The following is a 22,731-nucleotide window of genomic DNA, read 5'->3' on the forward strand; positions in this document are numbered from 1 at the left end:
AGCAATCTAGCCCAAAGATATATTTTCTCCCCATGACTTATTTTAGTCCAATAGGTGGAGGACTGGGGGATTTTAAAGCTTATATTTTAAGCTTTATTCTATAAATTGGAGATGATCTTAGAATAGAATATTATTGATATATATAGAAAAAGAATATCACATTTATATATTGTATTAGGTTGGTCTGTTATTGCCTACAATTGATGTCCAATAAAGCCCTTTTTTGAAATTATGGATCCAACATAAGATTTCCTGCCCACGACCGTGCGTGCATAAAGTCGAGTTTTTAAATCAAAATTTCAGATACGCCATTGCTTTTAATATTTAGATATTAAAATATTTATAAAATTAAATTACGATAATATACATAATTTTATTTAAAAAAAAAATTAATTTAAGAAAAAATTAGCTTAAGTTCATTATTTAATAATTCTGGGTTAAAATTTTAAGCTAGAATAATTGAAGCAGTAAAACTATTTTTAGATTAAAACCTAAATTTTTTGAGTTAAATATTTTTAGGTTTTAGGTTAGGGTTAGAAATGGCCTTATATTTCCCGGCATTTAATAGCTGTTGTCTCGCCCCCTCCATAATCTCCAATTTCCACGAGTGGCATGGTTTCTCTCACGATTTCTGTACCAACCACAAGATTAAAGGGAAGGTTTCAATCTTATCCACCTTACCTTTGTTATTTCCGATTAAACCTTCTCGAATGGTTGGTTGTTCGAGTCATCTGTGAAGACAATAAACTTGCACCCCATCTGTTTGATTTATTGTCTCAATGAAGTCATTGTCCTCTTGCTGTTGCAGTTTAATTTCGGAGTGCCGGCTTGAAGGGTAATTTAGAGAGTACATTTTTTTGCAGCGAACAATGACCTGTAGACATATAGAGAAGTTTATCTACGGTGCAAAGCATCTAATGGCTAAGCGAAATGGAGCGTTGCATGTGAATGTGAAGCTGTTTCATTGGTCGGAGGAGTCTCGTGAAGAGCCTTTGCCCCCAGAGTGGTATCAGAGGGCATTCCCGAAGTTGACAAGATTAACCCAGTTGTTAAAAAATGTTGACTTGATTGATGGAAGGCTCGTCAATGTCAGTGATGATTCGATTATCATTGATGATCGTACTGAAAAGAGAATGCTTACTTTCAAGTCACTTGCCAGGGTCTTTATTGGAGCTCCATTAGTACAGAAAGAGCTGAGGAATAATGTGGCGGCATTGTCAGGAGGTAGAATCTATAATCCGTTTGTGTGTTTTGGTACACCTACTGAAAGGGAGCCCATGATTGTGAATTCACTCTCGGTAGTAGGTGGCTTTCTGAACATCTCTGCCCAACAAAGGCAGTCGGTGCGTGTCACAATATCCCCACAGGTCACACAACATCGCATATGGACAGGGATGCTCGAGGAGGTACTCAATGGATTGAAATCCGAGTTGGATTATCTAGATTATCAGTACCCAAGCAATGGGATAAAAATGGGGCAGCAGATAGTTTCTAGCTGTCTAAAGTTCTTGGCCGACACATCCACCTCCATTTCATATGAAAACGACTTCTCTTCATGGACACGCCTTGTGCCTGCCAAAGTTATTGACTCTTCTGGTTTGCAAAAATGGGAAGATGTTCTTGAGATGTTCAACGACCTCATTGATTGGTTGAAAAATGAAAGGAGGTTACTTACTTCCATAGAAAAGCTTGAGGTAATGAAAGAGGGGCTGTCTCAAATCAAGGATGTGCTGACTGATCGAAGTATAGGACACAAGGAAGTCCGGCATCAAGAAAGCTTAGTGCAGAAGAAGTTGACGAAGACATTGGGTCATTCATCAAAGTGCTTGTTCACACTTTTGTTATATTACCTCTATGGGCGTGTTAGAGATATTGAAGTGGACATACGCGGTGGTATTTATAGCTGTGGTAGTGGGGATGATTTCTACTTGTGCATGGGAAGGATTGTGACTTCAGACGAGGAGGAGATGGTGTGGAGCGGGGTGAGGCAGTTAGACAGGGCTCTTGGGCTTTTCAAGTTTGTATGGGAAACAGCAGGGATGAAAGGAGCTTTACAACTGCAAGGCCATGTATGGTGTGTAGGGACTGAGGGCAGAGTTCTTACATATAGAGGAAACACGTTTTTTGTACATGGGATTCATGTTTGAGCAACGGTTGTCTAAGCCCGTGACTTTAAATTTCAGAATGCATCGAAGTTAAGACTGCTGCCCATAACAAGCGAGAAATGGAGAAGTTGTTGCAGCAACTGTGCTGAGTTCTAGGAGTTCTTAGGCCATTGGTTTTCGGAGAAGCAGATTTGGACACAACAACAGACTGATGAGTGCTTAAATATTTGAAATTGGCCATCTGCAAGTGTCAAGTGCTATAAATCACGAAATGATGACACAATTATCATTGTCATGGTCATCATACATCCTTGGTCATGAACAATCTACAATCTGGCTAATATAAACATGTAATGCAGATCTTATGACCACTTGAATGCAGTTACTAAAATATAGCAGCTCTCTTATTAACAAGAAAGTAATAAAATTTCATATTTGACAACAAGAAGCAAAGAGAACAAGGTCTAATTAATCATTTCTTTTGCAGAACTGAGACAACAGAGCACACTGACTGTATGAGAGTGAGTACGAGGAGCAAAACAGCTGCAGCAATAGATAGAGTTGCCCAAGGCGTGTTGCAATAATTTTGTCTTAAATTTGCCTTCCATTTGTGCCATGAGGTTTTGCAGTACCTGTTCAGGTCTTCACAAAGAGTAGCAAAATAGAAGTCGTTCGAGTCCACTATGACCCCGTCGGCAAGGTTGTTGATCAGAGTAGACCCTCCACTGCTGTCACCAAGCCTATTTTCAACAATTCCGTGCTTAACAAGCAACTCCACATCCTTTGCAGTGTTCACGAAACGATCCATGATGACAACGTAGTCATTCATGTAATTCTCCATAGAGTGGCATTGTTCAAAGGCAAGGAGGTTTCTGACTGTAAGTGCTGTTTCATCACTAATTGTCAATTTTGGAATTTCTAGAATCCCATCATTGAATTGTATGTCGAGTAAGTTTTTGGCTGATCCCACTCTGAACTTGACTCCTGCCCGGTGTAACTCTGTGATGCTTGGTGTGTTTAGAGTTTCGAGTTTCCCCTTAACCTGCCGTTCTAGTGGTAGCTGTAGATATAAGTTTCTACAAAAATCGACAAAATGTTCTGTTTTATAAGCACACATTTTATCGAAATTTCCATCCGCTCCTTTTATATGCATCAGATCTTTGAAGAATGCGAGAGAAAGTTTGATTATCGAAAGCCTCTCAGTACACTTACTATCAGAAGGTACATCGATTTTATCTGGGTCAAAAAGATCCTCAAGAACGAAGAATGGCAACTGATTTTCAAGCAGCCGTATGTCAGGCCATACGTCCTGCACCATCCATGGTTTGTTAAATATACGATCATTCTCGTCCTGGAATTCATGGAAACGGTGCCTCAACAAGACCTCAATAATGAATGCTGCATCCACTAGAACAATTCTCACAAAGTCATCACTGCTAAACTCGATAGTTTCTGCGTAACAACTGCGTATCTTGCCCTCTTTGTCCTTTATTATCTTTATATAGTCCTCCAAGCCGACCCTGGTTCTGCGTATAAAATCTCGTAGGTACCTCTTTTTGTGCTCTTCCATGGCTTGTAGGCCTTCCCTTCCATGGTGAAGAGGACCTATAGAGACTACTTGAGGTGTGTAGGCCTTTTCACTTGCACGCCGCAGTCGTTCAGGAACTCTGTAGATACAACACGAAGAGGACAAGGGAGCCAAAGCATCCAACCCCTGATTCATTGATTTTGCTAACGGAATGTATGGGTTTTCGATGTCATGTGGAGCTTCGTTGCTTCCTTCCATTTTTATTGCTGATATGTTTGTTGCTCCAAATCGTAATTGCTGACAACGAGATGTTGATCACTAACACAACAACAAACAAATTTTTCACTATGATATTTTCAACAAGCTCAACCAACTATTGAGAAAATATGACAACAATCAAAACTAATCAACGTAATTGACAAAATTAACCCAAGAATCGAAAATATACACACCCGATTTTTGTAAGAGAAAACACACATAGACCTTTATACATCCCACCCCAAATGCCTTAAAAGAATTCAAATGGAATGCACCAAGTTCATACAAAACTCTGTTTCTTATGCTCTTGAAAAGTTCCTACTAATTATGCGAATCGGCATGAAGAAGGAAGGTCGGTATACAATAATATAGATGTTAGGATCGACGGTACTACAATATGGAAAAAAAAAATATAATGTAAAGTGAAAAGATAGACATCAAGAATTTAAGTTGTTTGGCAATTTGTGCCCTACGTGCACGGACCAGCAATCAATCTTCCACTATATCAAAATAATGGGTACAAGAAGAACAATCTTATCAAGCCGAAGAAAAGGCTTGATGAATAGAATAAAGTATAAAACTCTCTCTCACTAGATACGCTGATTTTTTTTTTTCCTAGAGAAATTTTGCAGCAATCCCCTAACCCTTCTGCTCAATTTCAATTTCCAAACACAATGTTGGAAGTGAAAAATAAAACAGTGAAAGCTTCACGAATTGGATGAGCCAATAAACATTACGAGATTAGAGAAAAATACAAAGCAAATGAAAAGAGAGAGAAGGGAGATAGGAAGTAAAAATGTACCTGCTACGTGTGTTAAAAAAAAAAAGGTTTGCTTTGCGTGACTGGAAAAGCTCAGTGCAGACTGCTTTCTCTTCTGGCTCTTCTAGTCCATCTGCGTCCAAGTTCCGGGCGGAGCGACGGTAGTGTGATGGATTTTTTATTTGACAAATGGTCTGCACCTTCTTCCTCTTCTCAATCACAAAAATACCGATCTTTTATATGCAGGAATCTTCCCCTCTTGATAATATCACAATGATGGGGTACTTATGTAAGAAGAATTGGACGCGTTGAAGAAGTCAGGTCAACTCCTTCGCAGCTTCCTTGCCTTTTCTTTGTTAAGTCTCTTCCTTGACTATAAGAAACTGTCTTGTACTTACCTTCATCTGCCCTTTTCTGTGAAGTCTCCAATGGCTTTCCATGAAAGAGTTTTTCCCTTTTTTGTTTTTTTGTTTTTTCGTTTTTGTTTTTTTTTTTTCAACGATATTATCTACCATAAGGAGAGAAGGTGAACTTAACCTTACAATGAGTTATCAATAATGTAGTTCAAATTTGCCATTGGCGAAAATCGAATTTAAAACCTCTTACTTACAAGTTAAGAGCAATACCACTAGACCGTCTGGTATCATATTTTTTACTTGACTATTAGAAACTGACTTGTATTTGCCTAAGACTACTCGAAACAAAAGCCTAAATTGTTCTCAAAGCAAAACTCTCTCCGCCTGGTATCATGTTTTTGCCTTATCTATAAGAAACTGTCTTGTATTTGCCTTTTCTTCGATACGTCCCTTCCTTGACCATAAGAAACTGTCTTGTATTTGCCTTCATCTACCCCTTTGTGCGAAGTTTCCAATGGCTTTCCATGAAACCGTTTTATTTATTTATTTATTATTTTTTTAAACCAATATTATCTACATTAAAGGAGGATGTGAGCTTAACCTCACAATGAACTAACAATAATGTGGTTCAAATTTATCTTTGACAAGAATCGAACCTAAAACCTTTTACTTACAAGTGAAGAAGAATACTAGGAGACCATAGTAGTGAGTGGCTTTCCATGACAGTTTCTTTAAAAGATTACAAACTGGGCCCTCTATGGATTTTATTATGAAGCAAATTAAATAAAGAGAGCTTTTATGAAAAAGGCTTGGGTTAAGTTTATTTTAATAAAAAAATCATGTTATAACTTTATTTAATGAAAAAAACTTAAATTTGAATGAAAAACCTTAAATTTTAATAAAGGGGAGACAATTATATATATATATATATATATATATATATATAAAACCTAGCGCATGAGATCCATGCGTCCATCACAATCATTGTTTATGAAAGAGTACTATAGTGTTTATGAAACTTAATGGTAGTATACTATTTATGAAACTCAACAGTGCTATATTATTTATGAAACTCAACGGTACTATAATATTTATGAAACTGAACGATATGACACTATTTATTGGTCCAGATTCATAAATAGTGCCTATTTCTTGGTTCACTTTCATAAATAATGCTTAGTTATTGGGTCATATTTTATAAATAGTTTATAGTAATTTGTACAGTTTTGTAAATAGTGCCTTATTCTTGGTCAAATTTCATTAATAATGCCTAGTTCTTAGTCCACTTTCATATATAATGCCTAGTTCTTTGTCATGTTTCATAAATAGTGTCTTCTTGGTCCAGTTTCATAAATAGTGTCTCTTTCTTGGTCCAGTTTCATAAATAGTGTCTCTTTCTTGGTCCAATGTTTTATACTGAACTCTTTCAATTTTTTTATATTTTCTAATCAAACAAAGAACCAATTAGAAATGGAGGTGATTGAAAATTCATATGGTACACAACTCAAAGTTTATTTTTTTTTAGCATATTCCCATACAAATCAAACAAAAGATACTGTGAATTATAAATCAAACCTGGAATTAATAAGGAAAAATAAAAATCAAGCTCATATTTTAACTCAAATATTTGAGAATCCTAGATGATAAGAACTCTCGTGCATGAAAGCGTATAGAACTGATATTGAACCTAGAGAATATGTCATCCAAATGCAAGAAGTAGGCGAAAAATCGAATCTAACGATCTCGATTAAGTGAAAACTTCATTAAACAGTGAAAATTAAAGATGAAAAACTTCAACATTTCTACAAATCATTTTCCTGTGTTTTCTCGGGAACCAAACAACACTTTGCGATTGAAATTCCAGAAAATTAATAGCCGATCCTTGAGTGAGGAGGAAGGACCGAGATGAGCTGAAATCATAGGCCTCGTTGATCTTCAACTTCCTTTGCTTGACACGCAGTTGAATTTCTAGGAGATTTAAAGAGAGATGGACTTTTGATTGGAAAAAGACTACCGACTGATGGTTTGAAAAAATCGTTTGCTTCCTCATATTGTTGTTCTTTATTAGTGGAGGATCACGTATTTGACAGAGATGCAGTGGCTTGCACACACTTTTGTTAGGCATTTTTTTGGTTTTTTTTTCTTTCTCTTGTCCTTATGTTAATGAACTCAACTATTTCTCTCTAAGAATGCATATTTTTTTTCTTCAAAAAAAAAAAAAAAAAGCCCCTTCTCCTGCAAGTTTTATATCGAACCTAAAACCTTTTACTTAAAAGTAAAGAAGAATACTAGGAGACCATAGTAGCGAGTGGCTTTCCATGACAGTTTCTTTAAAAGATTACAAACTGGGCCCTCTATGGATTTTATTATGAAGCAAATTAAATAAAGAGAGCTTTTATGAAAAAGGCTTGGGTTAAGTTTATTTTAATAAAAAAATCATGTTATAACTTTATTTAATGAAAAAAACTTAAATTTGAATGAAAAACCTTAAATTTTAATAAAGGGGAGACAATTATATATATATATATATATATATAAAACCTAGCGCATGAGATCCATGCGTCCATCACAATCATTGTTTATGAAAGAGTACTATAGTGTTTATGAAACTTAATGGTAGTATACTATTTATGAAACTCAACAGTGCTATATTATTTATGAAACTCAACGGTACTATAATATTTATGAAACTGAACGATATGACACTATTTATTGGTCCAGATTCATAAATAGTGCCTAGTTCTTGGTTCACTTTCATAAATAATGCTTAGTTATTGGGTCATATTTTATAAATAGTTTATAGTAATTTGTACAGTTTTGTAAATAGTGCCTTATTCTTGGTCAAATTTCATTAATAATGCCTAGTTCTTAGTCCACTTTCATATATAATGCCTAGTTTTTTGTCATGTTTCATAAATAGTGTCTTCTTGGTCCAGTTTCATAAATAGTGTCTCTTTCTTGGTCCAATGTTTTATACTGAACTCTTTCAATTTTTTTATATTTTCTAATCAAACAAAGAACCAATTAGAAATGGAGGTGATTGAAAATTCATATGGTACACAACTCAAAGTTTATTTTTTTTTAGCATATTCCCATACAAATCAAACAAAAGATACTGTGAATTATAAATCAAACCTGGAATTAATAAGGAAAAATAAAAATCAAGCTCATATTTTAACTCAAATATTTGAGAATCCTAGATGATAAGAACTCTCGTGCATGAAAGCGTATAGAACTGATATTGAACCTAGAGAATATGTCATCCAAATGCAAGAAGTAGGCGAAAAATCGAATCTAACGATCTCGATTAAGTGAAAACTTCATTAAACAGTGAAAATTAAAGATGAAAAACTTCAACATTTCTACAAATCATTTTCCTGTGTTTTCTCGGGAACCAAACAACACTTTGCGATTGAAATTCCAGAAAATTAATAGCCGATCCTTGAGTGAGGAGGAAGGACCGAGATGGAGTTGAAATCATAGGCCTCGTTGATCTTCAACTTCCTTTGCTTGAAACACAGTTGAATTTCTAGGAGATTTGAAGAGAGATGGACTTTTGATTGGAAAAAGACTACCGACTGATGGTTTGAAAAAATCGTTTGCTTCCTCATATTGTTGTTCTTTATTAGTGGAGGATCACGTATTTGACAGAGATGCAGTCGCTTGCACACACTTTTGTTAGGCATTTTTTTGGTTTTTTTTCTTTCTCTTGTCCTTATGTTAATGAACTCAACTATTTCTCTCTAAGAATGCATATTTTTTTTCTTCAAAAAAAAAAAAAAAAAGCCCCTTCTCCTGCAAGTTTTATATCGAACCTAAAACCTTTTACTTAAAAGTAAAGAAGAATACTAGGAGACCATAGTAGCGAGTGGCTTTCCATGACAGTTTCTTTAAAAGATTACAAACTGGGCCCTCTATGGATTTTATTATGAAGCAAATTAAATAAAGAGAGCTTTTATGAAAAAGGCTTGGGTTAAGTTTATTTTAATAAAAAAATCATGTTATAACTTTATTTAATGAAAAAAACTTAAATTTGAATGAAAAACCTTAAATTTTAATAAAGGGGAGACAATTATATATATATATATATATATATAAAACCTAGCGCATGAGATCCATGCGTCCATCACAATCATTGTTTATGAAAGAGTACTATAGTGTTTATGAAACTTAATGGTAGTATACTATTTATGAAACTCAACAGTGCTATATTATTTATGAAACTCAACGGTACTATAATATTTATGAAACTGAACGATATGACACTATTTATTGGTCCAGATTCATAAATAGTGCCTAGTTCTTGGTTCACTTTCATAAATAATGCTTAGTTATTGGGTCATATTTTATAAATAGTTTATAGTAATTTGTACAGTTTTGTAAATAGTGCCTTATTCTTGGTCAAATTTCATTAATAATGCCTAGTTCTTAGTCCACTTTCATATATAATGCCTAGTTTTTTGTCATGTTTCATAAATAGTGTCTTCTTGGTCCAGTTTCATAAATAGTGTCTCTTTCTTGGTCCAATGTTTTATACTGAACTCTTTCAATTTTTTTATATTTTCTAATCAAACAAAGAACCAATTAGAAATGGAGGTGATTGAAAATTCATATGGTACACAACTCAAAGTTTATTTTTTTTTAGCATATTCCCATACAAATCAAACAAAAGATACTGTGAATTATAAATCAAACCTGGAATTAATAAGGAAAAATAAAAATCAAGCTCATATTTTAACTCAAATATTTGAGAATCCTAGATGATAAGAACTCTCGTGCATGAAAGCGTATAGAACTGATATTGAACCTAGAGAATATGTCATCCAAATGCAAGAAGTAGGCGAAAAATCGAATCTAACGATCTCGATTAAGTGAAAACTTCATTAAACAGTGAAAATTAAAGATGAAAAACTTCAACATTTCTACAAATCATTTTCCTGTGTTTTCTCGGGAACCAAACAACACTTTGCGATTGAAATTCCAGAAAATTAATAGCCGATCCTTGAGTGAGGAGGAAGGACCGAGATGAGCTGAAATCATAGGCCTCGTTGATCTTCAACTTCCTTTGCTTGACACGCAGTTGAATTTCTAGGAGATTTAAAGAGAGATGGACTTTTGATTGGAAAAAGACTACCGACTGATGGTTTGAAAAAATCGTTTGCTTCCTCATATTGTTGTTCTTTATTAGTGGAGGATCACGTATTTGACAGAGATGCAGTGGCTTGCACACACTTTTGTTAGGCATTTTTTTGGTTTTTTTTTCTTTCTCTTGTCCTTATGTTAATGAACTCAACTATTTCTCTCTAAGAATGCATATTTTTTTTCTTCAAAAAAAAAAAAAAAAGCCCCTTCTCCTGCAAGTTTTATTTTTATTTATTTATTTTTTTTTATGAATCTCCTTTCTCCTCCCATCATTCATTCCACATAAATATTTTTTTTTTTAAAAAAAGTTGCGGCATATATATATTTTAAATGGAGAAAAAACTCCATAGAAGCAAATACATAAGCTGGAAAAAAAAAAAACGATGTGCATTGCACACTCCTTTAGTTAGGGTTTTTATTTTTATTTTTTTATTTTTAAATAAAGTTGTATGTGTTGTAGGCAAGGTTCTAAAAAACGTTAGGCGCTAGTCAGGCGGCGGGCTAGCGCCTAGGCGGATTTATGTAAATTTCTTGTGTATCTTGTAAATAAGTGCACATTGACACTTACAAAAAATTATACTTGTATAAAATCCATGGATAAGATAATAAAAAAATGATAAAATGCAAAAAGAGTATCCAACAAATCCAAAATTTAAAAACACATTAAGCATATATACCATATAACCATAGTGAGGAGTATTGTAGGATGACACATGTACAACAAGTTCACAATTTAAAACAACATAAAATGGAAAATAAGAGGAAAATAAGGAAATTTAGTAATGTAAGATAATTATCTTTAGCATCCTGGAATTTAAGTTGATACACAACACACCTATTCTATAAAATTAACAAAATTTCAAGGTATAATTAGAACTTAGACTTTAAACAAATTTCACAAAAAAAAAAAAAAAAAAAAAAAAAACCACTTGGCTGCCTAGCCCGCCTAGGCGCTGCCTAGAGCCACCCCAATTTTTCCAGCCGTTTTGCACAAAATCGCCTCAGTTCCAAGGCACCTAGCGCCTAGGGCATTTTTTAGAACATTGGTTGTAGGCCTAATTGATTGAACTGTATCATGAACAAGAGAGGGAGAGGGCCGGCGACGAGAGGGAGAAGAGAGAGATGTAATTCTGACGTGTGTGTTGTATCACCCCATCGTGCCTTTATTTATAGTAATAGGATATGTTGAATCCTTACCCTAATAGGATTACAAGTCTAATAGGATAATATCTACTAAAAGGAATATTCTAAGATATCCCTATATACACCAGGATTTACACAATCACATTCCTAATCTAATAGGATTGCAACACTCCACCTTGAGTGTGTAAATACTCAAACAAAACATCATATCAAGTCTTCAGCAGATGAGGTAGAACAATTGATGAAGTCGTCGGCACAACGGGTGAATGCGAATCTCAAATTCAAAACTAAAGTATGCATAGGTAGTAAAACTCATAAAACCTCGCTATGGTAAAACCTAAGGCAGGTAAAAACCCATAGACTAAGGAGAAAAGTGAGAAGTATGCATAATATCTAAAACAAACGTCAAACGGGAAGAAAGTAGTGAACTCAACAGAATATGATCATCCCAGGAAAGGTGCCTCATCAAAACCTCGTTAGGTGGCAAAAACCTAGTGGGAAAAATGCTCCTAATCGTAGGAAAAAGTGTACATAAAGATCAAATAAGTATGTTGTAGGAGACTCTCCTTAAGTTAGACATAACTTCTAAATAAGAGAACTACAAGCAATTTAACTTAGATAATTTACGCATACTGATTCCTTGGACGAGCTTCTGAAAAGTAGACTTGGGCAATGACTTGGTAAAGAGATTGGCCAGGTTGCCTTGGGAAAGGATTTGCTTGAATTCAATGTTCTGATGATGTTGTTGTTGGTGAGAATAAAAGAACTTCGGTGCTATATGCTTGTTGTTGTCTCCCTTGATGTATCCCTTCTCTAACTACTCGATACATGCTGTATTGTCTTCAAAGATCGTCGTAGGAAGGTCACTGACTGTAGTAAGACCACTAGTGCTTCAAATATGTCCTACAACTGCTTTTAACCAAAAGCATTTATGCGAGGCTTCATGCAAGGTGAAAATCTCAGCATGGTTCGAAGAAGTCGCAACTAGTGTTTGCTTGGTAGACCTCCAAGATATAGTGGTGTCTCCAACGACAAAGACATAACCCGTTTGACAACATGCCCTATGTGGGTCAGACAGATAATCAGCATTTGCGTAACCAACAAGGTGGGAATCGACTAAGAGACCAAGGGGGGCGGCGGCTCTTCTCGAGGATTCGTGGGTACAGAACAAGTCCAAGTCCATCGTACCCTTAAGATAGCGGAAAATGTCTTTAACACCATTTCAGTGTCTGCGTGTAGGCGCATTGCTATATCTAGCCAAAAGATTAATAGCGAAGGAGATGTCGGGTCTAGTGCGTTGAGCCAAGTACAACAAAGCACCAAATGCACTTAGGTATGGAACTTCAGGCTCCAAAATATCTTCCTCATCCTCCTTAGGATGGAAGGGATCTCGTTTAACATTTGGAGTACGAGCGACTTAGGAATACTCGAAGGCTTCGCTTTATCCTCATTAAAATGTCACAACATCTTCTGGGTGTAGTTCGATTGATGTACTAGGATTCCATCCAAACAATGCTCGATCTCCAGGCTAAGACAATATCAAGTTTTTCCAAGATCTTTCATCTCAAATTCCGATTTCAAGTGAACGATAATTTCCTCAAGCTCTGCGGGAGTTCTGATGAGGTTTATGTCATCGACATAAATTACAATAATCGCAAATCCGGAATGTGACTTCTTTATGAACACGCATGGGCATGTTTCGTTGTTCACATAACTCTGACTTGTCAAATATTCACTCAGACGGTTATACCACATCCGTCCGGATTGTTTCAATCAATAGAGTGATCTCCTCAATCTAATCGAGAAAATGTTCCGTGGTCTAGAACTATTAAACCAGTCAATGGAAGTCCTCCTGGAACTTTCATATAGATTTTCGTATCTAGATCCCTATAGAGATACGCAGTTACGTTGCATATTCAGTTTTTCGAAAACTACCAAACTGATAAGGTAGTGAAACATTATGATAAGGTGTAGACACCTTATATGTGACATTGTACTTCCTAAGCAACGTTTCAAATGTTCTATTGCAAAAGTGACTCCCTCCATCACTGATGATTGCTCTAGGTGCTCCAAATCTTACAAAGATGTTAGTCTTAAAAAATTTGAAACAGCTTTTGAATCATTAGTTCTGGTAGCTTTTGATTCCACCCATTTAGAAACATAATCCACAGCCAACAAGATGTAAAGAAAACCATTAGAAGATGGAAAAGTTCCCATGAAATCAATGCCTCACACATCAAAGATCTCAACTATCAAAATAGGGGTTGGTGGCATTTGATTTCTTGGGCCTAAGTTACCTGTTCGTTGACAACGATCACACATTGCATAAAACTCATACGCATCCTTAAACAAACTAGGCCAATAAAAACCACTCTCTAACACCTTAAGAGTTGTCTTCTTTGCTCCAAAATGGCCGCCACATGCATAAGAATGACAAAAAGTTGGAATATTTAAACTCAAATTCGGGGACACACATTCTAATCAATTGATCAGGGTAATATTTCCACAAATAAGGATCATCCCACTCATAGTATTTGGTGATTTTGACAAGCTTATCTTTCTGAGCACGTGTAAAATCATCCGGAATCTTTTTGGTGACCTTGTAATTGATAATATATGCGTACCAAGGGTCAGTGGCCTTTAATGAAAACAATTGCTCATTCGAAAAACTCTCAAGTAAAGGGATGAGATCTTCCTCTGTGTTTGAATGCACAAGTCTGCTAAGATGATCTGCTACAACATTCTCACTCCCTTTTTTATCCTTGATCTCCAAGTCAAACTCCTGAAGCAGAAGTATCCATCGAATGAGTCTCGGTTTTGCATCATTTTTTGTGAGTAGATACTTCAAAGCTGCATGGTCAAAAAACACAATAACTTTAGTTTGAATCAGATAAGATATAAATTTTTCTAAAGCAAATACAACAGCTAAAAGCTCTTTCTCTGCTGTTGAATAATTCAACTGTGCATTATTAAGTGTTCGAGATGCATAATAGATGACATATGGCACTTTGTTGACACGCTGCCCTAGAACTGCATTGATGGCATAGTCTGAAGTATCGCACATTAACTCAAAAGGTAAACTCCAATCTGGTGGCATGACCACAAGAGCTGTTGATAACAACTTCTTAAGCTTATTAAATGCTACCACATATTCTTCATTCATATCAAATGTTGCATCCTTTTGAAGCAAACGACATAAGGGTCTAGATATCATTGAGAAGTCCTTTATAAACCTACGGTAGAAACCTGCATGTCTAAGAAAATAACGAACATCCCTGACAGTAGTAAGGAGGGGTAAAGAACTAACAAGTTCTACTTTAGATTTATCAACTTCAATTCCATTTTCAGATATGATATGCCCTAGAACTAATCTATGCGAAACCATGAAATGACATTTTTCCCAATTTAGACCAAATTAGTTTCTTGGCAACATTTTAAAACTAGGGACAAATTACGTAGACATGTATCAAAAGAATCACCATAAATTGAAAAATCATCCATGAACACTTCAATTATTTTCTCAATCATATCAGAGAAGATACTTACCATACACCTTTGAAAAGTGGCGGGGGCGTTGCAAAGTCCAAACGCATCCTTCAATATGCAAATGTGCCAAAATGGACATGTGAAAGTTGTCTTTTCTTGATCCTCCGGAGCAACTGCAATCTAATTATATCTAGAATAACCATCAAGAAAGCAACAATGAGAATGACCAACTAACCTTTCTAATATTTGATCAATGAATGGAACTGGAAAGTAATCCTTGGTTGTAGTGCTGTTTATCTTTTGATAATCTGTACAGACTCTCCAACTGTTTTGTACACGTGTAGGCACTAGCTCATTGGTTTCATTCTTAACAACTGTGACTCTGGATCGCTTCAGAACTACTTGAACAGGGCTTACCCACTTGTTGTCTAAGATAGGATATATGAAGCCAACATCAAGAAGTTTGATAACCACTTTCTTGATGACCTCCATCATGAGTGGGTTCAAACGGTGTTGAGCTTCCCTTGTTGGTTTTGCACCTTCCTCCAACAAAATCCTACCTTCCTCTAACAGAATCCTATGCATACATGTAGCTGGATTTATACCTTTGATATCGGCAATACTTCAAGCTATGGTAGTTTTATGATCCTTCAGTACCCGGATCAGTTTCTCCCCCTCTTCTGTTGCGAATTGTGATGATATGATGACCGGTAATGTTTCATCCTCTCCCAAAAATGCATACTTCAAATGTTCAGGAATCGGTTTAAGCTCTAATTTAGGTGCCTGAATCATAGAAGGAAGAGTTTTTTTCGTTAGAAGTAGGAAGAGAAATAAAATAGGAAGAAGAATTACCACGAATTGGTGAAAAAGATTCAAGAGCTACCATTATTTGGATTAATTCTTCTTCAATGTGCTCGGAATAATTAAGCTTTCCATGTGTAATGTTATGCACTAATGCATTCTCCAAATTATCTTGTCTCATACCTTCATTAAAACAATCCTGCACAAAATAGTCAAACACATCAATCGAAAAACAAGATTCAAAATCACTAGGGTACCTCATAACATTGAAGATTTTGAACTTGACACTTTCTCCATCAATTTCCACGGTTAAGGTACCATCGTAGACATCAATCTTCGTACACGCCGTTCTAAGGAATGGTCTTCCCAATATAAGAGGAAGTGCAATAGGCATAGGTCATGTTCCATCTCAAAAACAAAAAAGTTAGTTGGAAAAATGAGCTCATTTACTTGCACAAGTACATCCTCCAATGGGCCTTTGGGATATCTATTTGAACGATCTGCCAACTGGATTACTACCTTTGTTTCCTTCAAGTCTCCAAGGTTCAATGATTCATACATTAAATATGGCATCAAATTGATCCTAAATCACACAATGCTCTAGCAAACTCTTTCCCTCCGATTACACATGGAATCGTAAAGCTACCGACATCTTTTAACTTTAGTGGCAGCTTCCTCTGCAAAACAGCTGATACTTTCTCGCTTAATGCCACAATTTCTTGATCATTGAATCTTCTCTTGTTCGTACAAAGCTATTTAAGGAACTTTGCATACTTGGGCACTTGTTTTATGGCATCTAAAGGAGGTAAGCTCACTTGAACTTTCAGAAAGTATCCAAGATTTCCTTATCAATTGCTCTTTCTTGGACTTCATAAAGAAGCAATTAAATCCTCAAGAAACTTACTTGGAGCTTGTTTTTGTTGAGGCTAAAATGGTGCATTCGATCTTGCTTGAAAGAAGCTAGGTGGACGATTATAGTTGTTGGGAACAGATTGTTGTCTGTTGTCTTGATTGTTCCACATTAAGTGTGGATGATCGCGCCACCTCGCGTTATAGTTGTTGGAGTATGGATCATACTTTTGCCTTTGTTGCCCTTGAAACCCTCCTAACACATTAGCTTGCTCAAGACCATTTGGATCCATCAATAAAGGGCATATGTCCGTGGCATGTCCCATCATTGAACATACACCGCACACCTATTTTGGAGTCACCATAACCTGTTGCACAAGATTAGTCAAGTTAGCTAATTGTAATTCAATACTAGAGTCAGCACTTACCTCGTTAACTTTCTTAAGAGGTAGCTCATCTCTCCCTCTAAATTGTTGTGTGTTACTAGCAATGTTCTTTAATAATGCCTTAGCATTTGTTGGTGTCTTGTCCATGAATGCTCTTCCATTTGCTGCATCAAGCATTACACGATCAGTACCGCATAATCCTTCATAAAAATACTGTATTAAAAGATGCTTTAAAATCTGATGATTAGGACAAGATGCAACCAAATGCGTGAATCGTTCATAGTAATCTCCAAAAGGTTATCTTGTTGTTGTTGGATTGCACATATGTCTTTCCTTATGCTTGTAGCTTTTGTGGCCGAAAAATATTGCTCCAAGAATGCTTGCTTCACCTAGTTCCATGTGTTAATTGATCCCGGAGGTAAATTATAAAGCCATTCATTTGCATTAGCTTCTAATGTAAATGGCAAAGCCCTCAACTTGACTTGCTTCTCATCCACATTTAATGGTCTCATTCCCAAGCATACCAAGTGAAACTCCATGAGATGCTTGTCGGCAACCTCTCTTGAGAAGCCATGGAACTTGGGCAAGTAGTGAATCATGCCAGACTTAAGCTCAAATCTTCCTTCTACATTTGGATATGTGATGCACAATGGTTGTTGATCTGTATTTGGCGTTGCCAACTCCATCAAAGTACGGTTATCATCCATGCCTTCTTATGGTTCTTCCTCCTCTTCCGAACTCAAATGTGGTGGAGAAGATGGTGGTAAAGACACCGATGCACACTTTTGCTTGATTTTTCTCTAAAGCTTTCGAAGTGTTCGTTCAAGCTCAGGATCGTAGGAAACTAGATCAATGCTCTTAGACCTTCAAGTATGCATATACTACAAAGAGTACCTGAAATAAAAACAAAACCAAAAACACTAATTAGACAAGAAAAGAAAACAATAGAGAAACAAGTAACTAGAAATAACAATCCCCAGCGACACGGCGCCAAAAATTTGATAGGACGAAAAGCACACCATAAAGTAGCACACAAATGTCCTATTGATTTTCCTTATTAACAATAAGATTTGTCAATTGTAGCATATGAAAATAAGGGTCTTTCCCGCAGAAGATTGTTTTATCTAACTACTTAAAATGTTACAAAGACTAGGCTGTTGTCCCTACTAACCAGCCACCAAAAAATAATTATTAGACCGACTTACACTTATGTAAAGTCAACAAAATTTATATGCAAACACTAGACACAAGAGCTACACTCACACAAATTTTTGGGATTTTTGGAGTTGATTTGCTATTAAAATTAAATCGAACAAAAAACAGAACATAAACATATTTTAAATAATAAAAAAAGATTGTAGTTCACAAGTTAAGAAAACGAGTTAGGGAAATTGCTATCGACCACCAAATAATCATGCAAACATGTTATGTTTCATTCAAATTCCTTATATTTCCGGATGAAAATGCTCAAGTTGGCTCAATGTTAAAACTCAACCTATTACTCTTTCTTATGTAGTATGTTAAGAGAATGGTGTTGTCAACTTAACTTAGTCCCTAACATGCAATCTAGAATGGCGTGTTCATATATTTAACAAGTAAAAATCATTAAGAACGAAAAGAGTTTGAGTCATCACAAGGCATCATAAGTACTGGCGTTGTCTTACTTATCCTAGAAATTGGTTCGCATGTTAATCACAATTAACAAGTACTACTCTAAAACATATGTAGGTCTTTCATTCGACAAGGGCAGGCACACATTTTCGTAGCATTAGAATCCTAGATATGCGTACTAAGTATGCATCTGTAGAAAACACATAAAGAATTCATCAATGAGACAAGTAGTGAACCAATTTTCATCCATTCATAAAAGTAATTCAAACGAAATGTCATAACAAACTTGCAATCATATTCAGGGATTCAAAATAGCCCCTAACTACTAAAATTAGTTACACATAATTCTTTCCCCAACGCTGATGCCTTGCCTTTTTTCCTTCCTTTCCGCCGCAACCTGCAGCCTTGTTTTTTCTTTCCCTTCTATTTTTTTTTTCACTTTTCCTTCCACCTCTGCCGCTAGAACCTATAGCCTTTTTGTTCTTGTTTGATGCCCCAGTTTCTTCTCCATAACTCACCCCACTAATAGCCATTTAGTGGTGACAATAAGTGAGAGGAAATGGTAAAACAATTGTAACTCTTTAGGTATCCTTTATGCCCATCACTCACACTTAATCCACATCTTTAATTCCATTTCCTCTGATATTTGAATAGGTGTCAGCTGGTTTGTTCTTGGCTGCATCAGTTTTGGCTGCTAGAGTTATTGGATTTATTACTTTCAACTTGTCAGTTACAAACTGCTCAGCCTCTTGGGAACTTTTTGGTGTTAAAACAGCCATAACTCCTTCTAGAAAAATGATATTAGAATATGTGAAATGCTCCAGAAAATAGACATTCGTAGTTTTCCAAGCATATAAGGCTCATTCTCTAATTCATTCTAAGTTATTGCAACTTGGTTCCAAAGTTAGTTGATCTGCACAGACAGTTTTGACGAATTTATTACTTAAAATCTTGATGCGAGAATTACTTGACACTCAAATTAAACCCTCGTTTGACAATTGTAGTAGAATGGATAAGTGAGGGATCGTTCTAGACCGGGGATTAGGAGGGCTTGCTAAAACCTTCTAAATTGACTTAAAAACATAAAAACTCAATATAAAACACTATTTAATGCTCGAATAAAGCAAAACTAAAAATAAGAAAGATTAAGACTAAGACTTCAACGAAATAGGGGGGAATTGGATTTGGACGAATTTAAACTAAAATGGATACTTGGAAACAAAACAAATTGTAAATATGGATAGATTGTAAACAAGTGTTGTGAAATTAGATGGTTGGTGAGTTAGCTAGAGGTTCTTTCTCCACACATGATATTTATGCATATGAATCAATTTCCAGTTATTCCTTCATTGAATTATGAACGACAATGCCCCAAATTAACTGTGACATCACTAGTTAACCCTCAGATTTTCCTTATATTATTGGATTGGATGGCATCATTCGACAACCCAAAACATTCTCAAAAGTTCCCTACATGTCATCATAATAGAGATACAATCAAAGATCATTAAGAATAATGAAAACCATAAGCATTGACAAAGCACTTGCAACTATGACATCATGTTACTCATGCTAAGAATTAAACTTAACGCGATCGTGACAAGCGACCTTCACTACTTTCAAGTATAAGTTAGTAACGATTATGTGAAACCTTCTTAAACTTTAGCCACATATTCATGCATGCTAATTAAGTGTCGACCCTCAATCAACAAACACAAATAAGTTAATCATCAAATAGTTAAGTGATAGGAGCATATTCATGCGACTTAAATGGCTTGTTCTCGTGCATTTACGTTATGTTTCTCTAGTTATTTTAGTCCTTTATGCTTCTTTTGTGTGTTTTCAGGTTCTAAGGGCTTAAGGAAGAAAAAAGATGCATTTTGGAGCATTTTGGAGCAAAATTGGGCTTGGAATGGATGGCATATGATTGGAGCCAAAATGTTGGACGAATTTGAAGGCCTTGTATTCACTTTGGACATAAAACAAAGGGCCTAGCCCATTCTCTCTTAAACCAAGCCCTTTGCCATGCATTTCCTTCCAATTCCAAAGCCCACAATCAATTCAAATGCCATGCAAATCCATATTCAACACCCTAAACTACAAGCATGCATCATCTCACCAAGCAATCAAACAAGCCACATGCATGTCCCTTTAATCATTCAACCACATTCCCACTTTCCTAGCTAACCCTACATGCATTCTTTATTCACTCTTCATCATTGCACCACAAATCATTCACCCACATGCACTCATATTCCCATTTCCTTTCCAACATCTCACATGCATTTCCACCTTCCTACTTCATCATTTCACCACATTCTCCCTCTTTAATTCCACATGCATTCACTTCATCATTACACCACCACTCATTCTTTAATTCCACATGCAATTCTTCATCATTCCTTCACACAAATGCTTAAACAAACATCCATATGTTCCCTCCACTCCTCCTATAAATACCCTTGCATTCCCATTCATTCAAATCATCTCATTCACAACACAACAACACACCACAAACACATTCCTTTCTCCCTTAGAATCCAAAAACCATCTTCCATTTCCACCAATCCTCATCCATTTCCATAATTCCCCAACACTTCCATCCCCCCAACCAACCTATCCTTAAACCTTGTGCTACAACAACGAGGAAGAGAAGAGTGCCTAAACGTTCATACAATTCAAGTTTTGAGTTGTTGGAATGTTTAGGTGTTTCTTTGATTTCAAAGTTTCATTTTAATTCTCTTTGTTTTGTACGTATGAGAAATGGAAGAAAAGAGTGCTTAAACGTTCATACAATTCAAGTTTTGAGTTGTTGGAATGTTTAGGTGTTTCTTTGATTTCAAAGTTATGAGGAACTAAACCCCCTTTAGCTAGGGGGTGATTCGAAACTATGTTTATGTTTGTAATATGATTTGATTACTTTTAATTACGTTTCATAAGTTATGAATTCAATTTGTTTAACTGTTTGATTGATAACCTATTTATGTATGTTTATTAAGAATGAACGCTTAATTTTCATGCATGAATTTGACGCTAGAATATAAGTGAGTTTCACGTAATAGTTATGAACTTATATTCACAAGTAGTGGAGGTTGCTTATAAACAATCGCGTTAAACATATTCTTGGCATAAGTTTCATGCAATCATAGTAACGAATGCCTCGTCAACACTTATAGTTTTCATGATGCTTAATGATTCTTGCTTGTATCTCTATTATGCAATTCATGTAGGGAACTTGTGAGGAATACTTTGGATTGTCGTATGCAATCATCAAATTCATTAACTTAAGGAAAACTTGACGGTTAATTTAAGCGGACCTAATTAACCCGGGGCGTTGAGAATTCATGGTTTATTGAAAAGCAATTAGAAATCTTTTTATTATGCAAGTGTAACATGTGTGGAGATGAACCCCTTGGCTAGCATCCATTCATTCCATTTCATCAATTTCATATTTACATTATGTTTTAATTGCAATTTGTTCATTTAGTTTAATTCCGTCCAAAACTCAATCCCCCTTTACTTTATTGTTCAATTTAGTTAGAAATCATTTTAGTTTGTGTTTTTAAAGCATTTTGAGTCTTTTGGTTTGTCTTAGTGTTTTAACGTTTACTTTCACATTCTTTGAGTCTAGTTTAGTGTTTTATATTGTTTTTTACGTTTTTGAAGTCAAATCCAAGTGGTTAACAATCCCTCCTAATCCCCGGTCCAGAACGATCCCTACTTACGTACTTACTACAATTGATAAAAAGAGGGTTTAATTTGTGCGCGTATAATTCTCGCATCAAATTTTGGCGCCGTTGCCGGGGATTAGCAACTTTGCTAATCCCTTGGATTGTTTTATTTTCGTTTGTGTGTATATATTTTTAGTTTTATTTTGTTGATTTTAGAAGCACAACATGGCATTTGATAATGCTTATCTTTTGTCACAGCTCATGGAAAGGTCCCAAATGCAAAACGTTGATATAGTTGATCTTCAATCAAGGAATAACGTGTTTTCCAATACTTACAATTCGGATTGGAGTGATCATTCAACTTCTATGTGGTGGGAACCTCAAAATGTTCAACAAGAAAGATATTGGGAGCCACCTCATATTCAATATGCCCAACCAAACTCAAATTCGTCAATAGATTATAATCAAATTCTTAATGAATTAAACTCTTTGGTGCAGGGTTCACAAAATCAAGCTAAGGAGACTCACCAAGAAACATATTGGCAACCATATGAGGATTCATATGCACCACCACAGCCTTCCCCTCAATCTTCACATCCAAATTCAGGTATATCAAATTATTATAATGAAGTTAT

The 22,731-nt window shown here is 35.6% G+C and overlaps 2 protein-coding genes across 2 annotated transcripts; one reads left to right on the top strand and one right to left on the bottom strand.

Annotated features, from left to right (window-relative positions):
• The first annotated feature begins 482 nt into the window (after window positions 1-482).
• On the top strand, window positions 483-2,163 carry LOC103930086. Its single transcript, XM_009339376.2, has one exon. It carries the CDS (start codon window positions 870-872, stop codon window positions 2,145-2,147), a length of 1,278 nt encoding a protein of 425 aa, XP_009337651.2. The 5' UTR covers window positions 483-869; the 3' UTR covers window positions 2,148-2,163.
• Window positions 2,164-2,482: 319 nt separating this feature from the next.
• LOC125475552 (UPF0481 protein At3g47200-like) lies at window positions 2,483-5,027 on the bottom strand. The gene is made up of 2 exons (XM_048580461.1): window positions 4,694-5,027; window positions 2,483-3,951 (listed from the first exon to the last, which is right to left on the bottom strand). The coding sequence occupies exon 2, from the start codon at window positions 3,889-3,891 to the stop codon at window positions 2,578-2,580; it is 1,314 nt and encodes a 437-aa protein (XP_048436418.1). The 5' UTR covers window positions 3,892-3,951; window positions 4,694-5,027; the 3' UTR covers window positions 2,483-2,577.
• Window positions 5,028-22,731: the final 17,704 nt, after the last annotated feature.

The sequence above is a fragment of a genome, unplaced genomic scaffold (genome assembly GCF_019419815.1).
Source record: "Pyrus x bretschneideri cultivar Hongxiangsu unplaced genomic scaffold, Pyrus_bretschneideri_v1 Contig15, whole genome shotgun sequence".
NCBI classification, from domain to species: Eukaryota; Viridiplantae; Streptophyta; class Magnoliopsida; order Rosales; family Rosaceae; genus Pyrus; species Pyrus x bretschneideri.

What these genes read in the sequence shown, in the direction of transcription:
- LOC103930086 (XM_009339376.2), top strand. Translation starts at nt 870, where the DNA reads ATGACCTGTAGACATATAGAGAAGTTTATCTACGGTGCAAAGCATCTA.
- LOC125475552 (XM_048580461.1), bottom strand. Translation starts at nt 3,891, where the DNA reads ATGGAAGGAAGCAACGAAGCTCCACATGACATCGAAAACCCATACATT.